Source organism: Epinephelus lanceolatus, chromosome 9, assembly GCF_041903045.1.
Source record: "Epinephelus lanceolatus isolate andai-2023 chromosome 9, ASM4190304v1, whole genome shotgun sequence".
NCBI classification, from domain to species: domain Eukaryota; kingdom Metazoa; phylum Chordata; class Actinopteri; order Perciformes; family Serranidae; genus Epinephelus; species Epinephelus lanceolatus.
This window is the reverse complement of record NC_135742.1, coordinates 2794012-2803477: the sequence shown is the minus strand read 5'-3', so window position 1 is coordinate 2803477 and position 9466 is coordinate 2794012. Positions and strand designations below refer to the sequence as shown.

General features: G+C 40.2%; 1 protein-coding gene across 1 annotated transcript; it reads right to left on the bottom strand.

Annotated features, from left to right (window-relative positions):
* On the bottom strand, positions 1-2824 carry LOC117250520 (type-2 ice-structuring protein-like). The gene is made up of 6 exons (XM_078171164.1): positions 2671-2824; positions 2461-2542; positions 2036-2130; positions 818-952; positions 627-738; positions 1-354 (listed from the first exon to the last, which is right to left on the bottom strand). Exons 1-6 carry the CDS (start codon positions 2752-2754, stop codon positions 287-289), a joined length of 576 nt encoding a protein of 191 aa, XP_078027290.1. The 5' UTR covers positions 2755-2824; the 3' UTR covers positions 1-286.
* Positions 2825-9466: the final 6642 nt, after the last annotated feature.

Sequence of the window (9466 nt, the reverse complement as noted above, 5' to 3'; positions counted from 1 at the left end):
TTTAATGCTCCAGCTTTTTAATTGTGCATCATAAATTGGTTTGTGCTAAAGCGTTCGTTTCATAACACATTCAGTCTCCTCTTATTGAAGAACAAAGAGGAAGTCCAGCTCCTGTTTACGTCTCTTGTCGCTTCGTCCCTTCAGCAGCGTTACAGCCAAACACAGAATCAAAGATGTGATTAAGCATGAGACTGATGGCACAGAGACAAACACACTGTTACTCCTACAGCAGATGTTTGTGTGTGTGGTTGGTCCAACATGTCTCTGTGTGTCAGCACAGGAGCTACTACAGGCTGTAGGCACAGACAGATGGGCGTGTGAAGCTGCAGAGTTGGTCAGCCCAGCAGTTAGTTGCTGTGAACACAAGAAACACAGTCAGTCGGTTTCCCTGCTAAAGGAACATCAGTGGCGCTAAAGGACGATATTTTCACAGCACAGAGGAGGAAGCTCCGTGTGGGCTGGAGACAGTTACAGATCATTTGATTCACATGTTGTTTTTTCATCCTTTCATCATTTGTCAGATTTTAACAGCCAACATTATTTATGACTTTTGTCCTTTAACGTTTTTTGTCTTTTTAGCTTTAACTCAGTTTAGACATCACGTCAAAGAATGTGTTAAGATTTACCTTCTGAATTCATCTGCAGACAACTCTGAGATGGGACAAGATCTGCAGGATGCTCTGGGCACCAGTTCAGAGCGGAAAAGTCACTGCCATCAGTCCAGAGCCAAGTATCTTTCTAGAGAAACGGAATAGAAATAATGTCATTAGAGAGTGTCATCCAATCAGTGATCAGACCTGTTGCAGTGATAAATTACCTCCTGGCAGTCAGTGCCTCCAAGCCAAGTTTCTGGATTGTTCAGAGTTAAAGTATTTATGTACGTCTGAATGGCCATATACTCCTCCATACTGTGCACCGATGCAAGGTGTGCGCTCATGCTCTGGCAGTTTCTCTACAGGGGAGATGGACAGACACACACAAACACACAGACAGATGAGAAGCTGCACTCTAATGCTGTAAACCTACTTGTCTCCTCCAAGAGACTGCTGGTTGAAGTTTAAGTCCAGTGTGGAGGATTTATAGGGACACAGTGTATTAGCAGAACTTGTATATAATATTCATAACCATGTTTTCATTAGTTTATAATCACCTGAAAACAAGACTTGTTGTATTTTCGTTCCCTTCAAACCTGATGTTTATATCTACTTGTGCAGTGAGGCCTCTACCACAGAGTCCACCATGTTGTTCTACAGTAGCCCAGACCAGACCAATCAAATACTGGCTCTACAGAGGGCCATTAGGGTTTTCACATTGGCAACAGTAGTTCTCCTACACGCTGAAGAACTTTCAGTTCTGCAACGTTGCCACTACATTTTTGCTCTATTTGTCCAAGAGGTGATGGAAGACTACTCCAGTGTTCAAACATGGACAGTTTCACATGTTTAACTTTACTGTTGTTCTGTTGTCTCTGCTACGTTGGCAGCTTTAATTAGATAGTTGTGTCTTTGGTCACAATTACTTGATTGACTGAAATCTCTGATTCTCTGACTTTTCATGTAGCACCATCACCACATCAGCATTAACTGTTTTAATATACTTTGCAAAAGTAATGAAATCCTGGTCTTACTGTTTTGACTCATAACATCTGAATTGCAAAGCATAAAAAAGTTTTGTTTTCATAGATAACTTCATTCTAGTCAAATCAAATGTTTAGGCCCCGCCCCTTTCCACTTGAACAGATTTTCTACAGTTTAAATGTTTTTTTCACATCTTATTAAATTTTCACCATATTTGGTCCAAATTTTACTCTCATGAGTCTGATCATCTAAACAGTGTTCTTGAATTTAACATTTACAGCCTTTTGAATGCAGCATGTCATTGCAAGACAATGGAAATGAAAGGTATACATATTTCAGAGCGTTTTAAATAACAAGAGGAACCTGAACACACCAAGTGAGAGGAGCTGTGCAGGTCAACATCAGCCAAATAAAATTAGTGCAGAAATGTTTCACTGAATCCAAAACATCCTGATTACCTCAGCATCAGACCAGCTCAATAATCTCGGAACGTACTGGAAACAGCGCCCGTCTATGTTAAACCAACGACTGCGACAGGAAGGAGCTGCAGCATCTGGTTGACAAACAGTATTGTGAGTGATGTCATAACATTGTGTCATTTAACAGCAAACAGAAGTGTAGCTGCAGAGTGTGAGGGCAGGAGGTCATCAAGACGAGCCCCCTCCTCTTTGATCTGTTGACTTTGGCTCTGGTCACATCAGTCTGTTTATAGAAGCTTTGCTCTTTGTTTCATTGAGGCAGGTGACAACAGCTGATTTCAGTTTTCACAGTTATTAATCATGTTTGTTAGCATGTTCTCAGATACATACAGTGTGTCTACACATGGATCTATACCTGTACTGTAGTTCAGACTACACAGAGGAAGTTTAACACTGATACTCACCATCAGCTGTAGCCACAGCTATCATGATGCAAAAGAGTAGAGACACAGTCTGCATGTTGGTGGTGGAGATGATGGTTGAGCTCTAAAAGGAAAGAGACAGATGACTAATAATCCTGAAGGGAGCTGAAGTGAACAGAGCAGTGGAAGTGAGTCCAGCAGAGGAAGGAGAGAAGATGTAGAGAGAGCAAAGAGAGGAGAGTGGTAGCAAACCTGCTGAAGAATGATCTTCTCTTCTTCTTCCTCAGTGTCAGCCTGTGGTCTTCCTGTGCGGAGGTGCTGAACAGGAGAAATCATCAGCTTTTATATACACTGACTTATCTTGATGAATGTCATCACATCTGCTTATGCCTTTTTCTTTTTAAGGCTTATCAGTTTGGATGCTGGTCAACAAATCAAAGTGCAGCACATCCCACACTGTTGTTTAGTTTCAACCCACTGACTGTGTGATGTCTCTGCTGTTGCTGCTGCTGCTGCTGCTTTAATGCTTAGAAATAACATAGTGTCAAGTGAATAATTCCAGATATTTTATTCTTCATAATTAATTACAATCAATTTGTAATCAATCATAATTTAATTAGTCAACTGAGCAGCAAGCAGAAGACAAAGGGCTGAAATACATAGTGGAAGATGAATGTTACATTTATTGGTTATTATCAATGAGTCATCCAAACTAAGAGTTGTTTGTTTTGTGAACAGATAATCTCCATCTATACCTCATATAATATGTTTTAGCAAAATGCCTGTTTGTGAGACTTGAATTTTACTGCATGAGTTGTGTGAATGGATGTTTTGATATATTTTGCTGTTGTAAAATGATGATGCCTTTTACTTCAGTTCACCAAGAATGTTCACCTTTTTTTGAATTTAACACAACACATGCTGAGTATTGATATACAAATTAACATGTGGGGGCAGAAGTATTCCTTTGAGATCTGGGGACCCTTCATTGAACATATTGGGAGGGAGTCGTGTTGTCAGAAATCTCACTTTATCAATACCAATTCTGAATATTCAAAACGGCTTCAGTTCTGACTTTCCACAGTGTTGATACCATTGCCGTGCACAGACATTTTGCAGGGCAGGTGCTCAGGTGTATGTATATACAGTACATTTGTGCGTAGTAATCAGCAGGGAAACGTCAGTCTAGCTTACATATGAGGTGTCTGAATATTTATACAATATGCACACATTCACTTTCTACATTTATAATTTATTTATAACAGGCAACAACAAAGAAAACAATGATACACTGTGCCCACTCAATTGGTCTCTATAATAACCATCACAAACGAGAAATCTTTACACAAAACTGAAAAATGCTGTTGTCTGAAAAATAAAATGACAAACCAACAATCTACCCTCCAAACTATGAAGTTGCCCCATGTTCAGCTGCAACAATCAGGCTAAGTGCGTTCTCCTCTCCTCTACTTTATTCTCGAATCCTTTGCTTTGCTCTCCTATTCTCAGTTTGTCCTACTCTCCTCATTCTCTTCTCCGTCTTTCTTTTTTAAAATATACACACTCTAATTCTTATTATTATCTTCTAAATAAGCTTTAAATATTGTTTAAGAATCCCAGAGAACAGACGTGCAGCTGCACACTCCTCCTCTCCTCCTCAGTGCTCTTTACACAGCACAGCCCCAAACTGCATGTCATTTTTGTTTGAATTAATTATCAAAGACACAACATTTGAGACGTAAACTTTATTTTTAAAAAGAGTTTTGGATTAAAAAGACACGTAACCCTGTTCCTGTTCACACTGGCCGGTTTGTGACCCCCAATCTGACAAAGAGTTGGAATGAGATGGACGTCAGACTAGCTTACTTGTTGTTAAGAGTGGGTATTGTCTGTTAGACTGGCTCTACTCAGATGTTTTAATAAAAGTTTAATTTCACAACAGTAACAAACAATGCTGAGCATCAGGCCAAACACTATTGTTACCGGGCTGTGCATGAAGGCAGGTCATAGAGACGTGATGCTGCTCGATTTGCGTGCAGCTGCCACAAGGGGAGTTGAAGAGGGAGAGGCAGGGACACGACTTGAATGCTGTTGTCAAGCAAAGAACACCTTTAATAATTGATGCCATGGGCCAAATTACAAAAAACCTAAATATGAAATGACTAAAACAAAGAGAAAAAACATGTCTTGCAAAAAGGGCACTTATTTAGACAGAAGGCAAAGGAACAGCGGCCTGAGCACCACCTGAAGTCTATCTGTGCACAGACCTGATTGATACACCGGTACCGCGGTACCAGCTACGCTTTCTTGCTCTCCTTCTCTCATTGTTAATGTTTACGACAAATCAAAGTAAGAAAGTTAAAAGTATCAACTGTATTATACTGTACTGTTTGTACTGCACTGTCCTTTGATCCACCAGGATTTCAGTTTTCTGGTCTCCGTCTCAGCCCTTCCTTGACCACCGTCTTGGTTTCACAGACTCTATTTCTGACCCTCATTCCACATGTGGACATTTCAGTTATCGTACAGCCTTCTTTTCTACTTGTGTTCAGCATCACACTCTGCTACTGTGCTGCTGCTCTGTGTCTTTTGCACTCGTTCAGTTGGTTGCCTGTAAAGCTGGAGATCACAGAAAAGTACTCACTCCACTGCACTTATATTTATAGCTCCTGAAAGAGGCTAAATGCCCAGTCTCTCTGTCATCTGAAAGAACCAGTGCATCACCATGGCCTCATTATTCATTTCCTCCAGTTTCATTTTAATTGACTGTTCATTCAGTCAGTCAACAGTCGCTTCAACTGACAGAAACTACCCAGCATGCACCCCTGAATCCGTAGCCTTCCGCCTCCAAGATATCCTGATTGGCAGATTCAAAGCTGTGGTGTGAGAAACTAGAAGAGCTCATGTTTTTTAATGCAGGTCAGACCCATACTGAGGCCACTGAATGCCTTAAATGTGATAATAGAATGTATTTTCAAAAAACAAATTACTTATATGATGGATTTGTGTCCATCTCTGTCAACAGGAACGTACAATCTCGGTGAAACAAGACTGAAAGTCTGCAGTCTTGCTCACAGCTCTGTGATGATCCCAAGATATTAAAGGGAAATGAGTTGGCATTCAAAGGTTATTGGAAATGATTGATTTGTCCCGTCAACCATCAGGAAGAAATCTGGTTTCGGGTCACAGATGCACGGCCACTGTCACTTGGCACTTAGAGATGGATGCACAAACATTACAAACAGGCGTCCTTGTAGTTTTGTACTGTCTGCCCACGCTGTAAATAAACATGTGGGATGAGGACTAATATTTCATTTGAGTGTTGCTCCAGTTTACACAGGTCAGTCTTGGACAGCACGTTTACTGCAGATTAAGGTCACACAAGGATAAAGTGGTTGGACAGGCTCAGTGGAGACACATCTTTTTAATGACTAAAATTTAAATTATAGTGTTTATTCAAAGATTAAAACATACAATAATAAGACAGACGAGTAGAAACATACCACCAAGAAGAATCACTGCAGGGAGAGGCCGTATGTTAGAGGATCTTATGTCTGATAAGGTTTGCATTATCTGCCCAAACTGCCAACACTTCTGGACATTGTCACGTAGATTTGTATGGATATAGTATACAGAGTGGACTGGAAGTCATTTGTAGCCCAGTGAAAAATAATTCCTAACTTGTTCAGAACACAATTATTTTCCAAACACAGTATATATATATATATATATATATATATATATATATATATATATATATATATATGATGTAATGGTGAAAAATCTACTGTAAATGCATTAGTTTTTATTCGGATACTTAACTATGTGTTATTTTCATGTCCATTCCAACAGACAGAGAATCTGAATGCAGAAACCTCCTAATAGTTAAATAGAGATGCACAATACTGATTGTTTTGCCAATATTCAATACTAGATTAGATTAGATAGAACTTTATTAATCCCTTGGGAAGACTCCCTCAGGGAAATTAACTAGTCCATACCCACTGGTAGCTTTGTCACCTTCTACCTATGCCAGTCCTCAATGCCTATGTGCAGTTTCACATAGATTGACCACGTCAGTGAGTAGAAAAACGGGGGACAGACAGAATGACTGACTGACAGAATGACACACTGACAGTTTCCGTGATTATGTACAGCATACCATACCATGACTTAGTCATACCAAACATTAGAAAACAACACCAACATTGGTCCACAGGGGGAGCCACAGCGATCGGTCGCATTTTAGCCATTTTGAAGCATTTTTCTGTTGTTATAGCGCCACCCAGTTGCCAATTAGAGTTAAATTTCTCCAGTCACCTTGAGGCGTCCTGTTCTACATATCTACCAAGTTTAGTAAAAATCCATATGGCGGTTAGGCCTAGATAAGAAATGAGCTCTCTAGCGCCCCCATTTTGTTTGATGGGGTCAATAATGGAGGGGTCCCCTCAGATTATGTGTGGTCATATGCCTACAAAGTTGCGTGGTGATGGGTGAAACCCTTGAGATGTTATACACCTTTATGTGATGAGCCACGCCCTCCGCAATATTCATTGCCTTATAGAAGCTCAGTTTTAGTAAGTTTTCCAACTTTTGCCAAGAGGGAACTTTAGATATTGGTCCCTAGATTATGTTCACCCAGTTTCATGCAGATCGCTCAAACTTCCTAGGAAGAGATCCATTTGAAGTGTTTTTCAAAAAATTCAAAATGGCCGAAAATCTATATAAGCGGAAGTTATGGGTTCTTGAGGCAAATGTGTTCCTCATGAGGAGAGGCATCTCTGTGCAAAGTTTCATGTCTCTACGACATACGGGGCATGAGATATGCCCATTCAAAGTTTGACATTTCAATGGGTTGCTATAGCGCCCCCGTGGAACACACTCACACACACACAGAGTTTTCATCATTATATAGTAAGATAAGATATACCAACTCATTTGGCTGATAACCAATACCAATATCCATATATCCATTTTTTTCCCAACTAATTTAAGTGATCATCACTTCTCTTCTGTAGTGGAATTAACATCATATTATGCATGCACACTCTTATCCTGACGGCTCACCAGCAGATGGAGACATGAAATACAATGATTTTTAATGTATGTAATATTCATTCATTGTGCAAAATAAGAAAAAGCATGTTGGACGATGCCGATGACGTACCCATATTGTTGTGCATCCCTAATAATAGTAATTCATTTTAGAGACAGGGCCGTCCCCTGAGGTGCCCCAGTGCTGCTCACTATGATGTTTGACACTGTGTTGTGGTGTGAGTCACAAGTATCATTAATGTTTGAGAGTTTGGAGAAATGTTTCATTATTGTCTCGTAATCACAGCAATGGGTCTTCCATAGGTATTCAACTAGTGGTCACTGGGCTACAAATGACTTCCAGTCCTTTCTCTATACTATGTTCACACACATTTATCTGAGAAATGTCCACAAGTGTTGCTAGTTTGGGCACAGAAAATGCAAACCTGTTCAGATATAACATCTGTCAGTGTACTATGCTCACCCCACGCTGCATTACTTAAATATAATTCTTCTTTGTTGCATGTTTGTTCTCATCATGGCTTCCATCCTTGTATGTTTTAATCTTTGAATGAACACTATAATTTAAACTTTAATCATTAAAAAATGTGTCTGTCCAATCATTTTGCCTTTGCATGATTTTAATCTGGAGTAAACACGCTGTCACAGACTGACCTGTGTAATTTGAAGCAACACTCACATCAAATATTAGTCTTCAGCCCACATGTTTAGTTAAGGCGTTGGTGGACATTACAACACCACCAGGACATCTCGCCTGTTTAAGCATCTGTGACCCTGAACCAGATTTCTTCCACCGATTGTTGGTTGGAGCAAATCCATCATTTACAATAATTCAAAACTTAACACAACCTGGGACATGTAACGTAATTTCCATTCAGTCACAACCTACCTAAGAATTATTTGTAATGTAGTTTTTCATTCTCATTCAGTACAGTCTGAATATTCAGTTTCAACTCATTTCCCTTTAACATCTGAAGCCTCACAGAGCTGTCAGCATGACTGTGAACTCTCAGTCTTGTTTCACTGACACAGTACATTCCTGTTGGCAAAGCTGGGCACAAAGTGATTGAAAAAGTATCTTGTTACAGTTTAAAAAGACACAAACAGTAGCATTACAGCAGAGTGTGATACCATATAAAAACAGTAGAAGAAAAAGAGAAGCACCCCCCTCCTTGTTCCCCCAATACTAACAACTTATCCTCCTTTGTGTACCACCTAAGACCCCGATTACAGAAAGCATTTTGCAGGTTGCAAAGCACGAAACGCACTGCACTGTTTTTTTTTTTTTTTTAATTGAAATGCTGAGGCAGAGGGTGCTGTCTGTAGCTCTGGTTGAGGGTGAGAGGCTGTCAGCAGATAAACAGAGATCTGTGTGGGTACATGAGACCCTAAAAAAGAGGCTGGATCATGGGGAGTACCACCAGTTGGTCCAGGAGCTTCTCCTCCATCATGGACGTTTACAGTACTGCACTTATCTGCTGTTTTCTATTGAGATGGTGCTAACTGTGCTTTGTGAAGTCGTATAGCTCTGGGTATCCAGCAACCACTACCACCAGTTTCTCCTCCATTGTTTACCAACTGTAAACTTGTTGTCATTTACTTGTTATGTAAAACTTGCAGTTTTCTCAACAAAGGGTACGTCCCAAGTCTCTTATTTTTATAGCGCTACTGCTAGCTCCTCGCTTGAACCGGAAGTCGTTCGAGGTCCACCATCTTCTAGGCCGTCCCAAGTCTCTTATTTGTGCAGCGAGGAGCTAGCAGCAAGCTTTAAGCAGCTACGAGCTAGGATGGTCGAGAGGTTCCTAACAGGAAGTCTTTTTCAGCTTGAGGCCATGACATATAAATACCCGCCCCCTTTATCTGTCTCATTTGAATGGGATGGCGGAGAAATAGCGCAAGTGTACCCGTTACATGCATTCTCTGCAATGAAACGCTTATATTTGCTTTGATCAGCAAATATAATTTTGATCAGCAAATATAATGTGACTTGGGA

Excerpts from the sequence above, each read along its gene's own strand:
- LOC117250520 (XM_078171164.1), bottom strand. The coding sequence starts at position 2,754 with ATGATTTCTCCTGTTCAGCACCTCCGCACAGGAAGACCACAGGCTGAC. Across the intron at positions 953-2,035 it reads TGAGCTGGTCTGATGCTGAG|AGAAACTGCCAGAGCATGAG; the intron begins GTAATCAGGATG and ends TCTCCCCTGTAG. Across the intron at positions 355-626 it reads TCTGCAGATGAATTCAGAAG|CAACTAACTGCTGGGCTGAC; the intron begins GTAAATCTTAAC and ends TTGTGTTCACAG.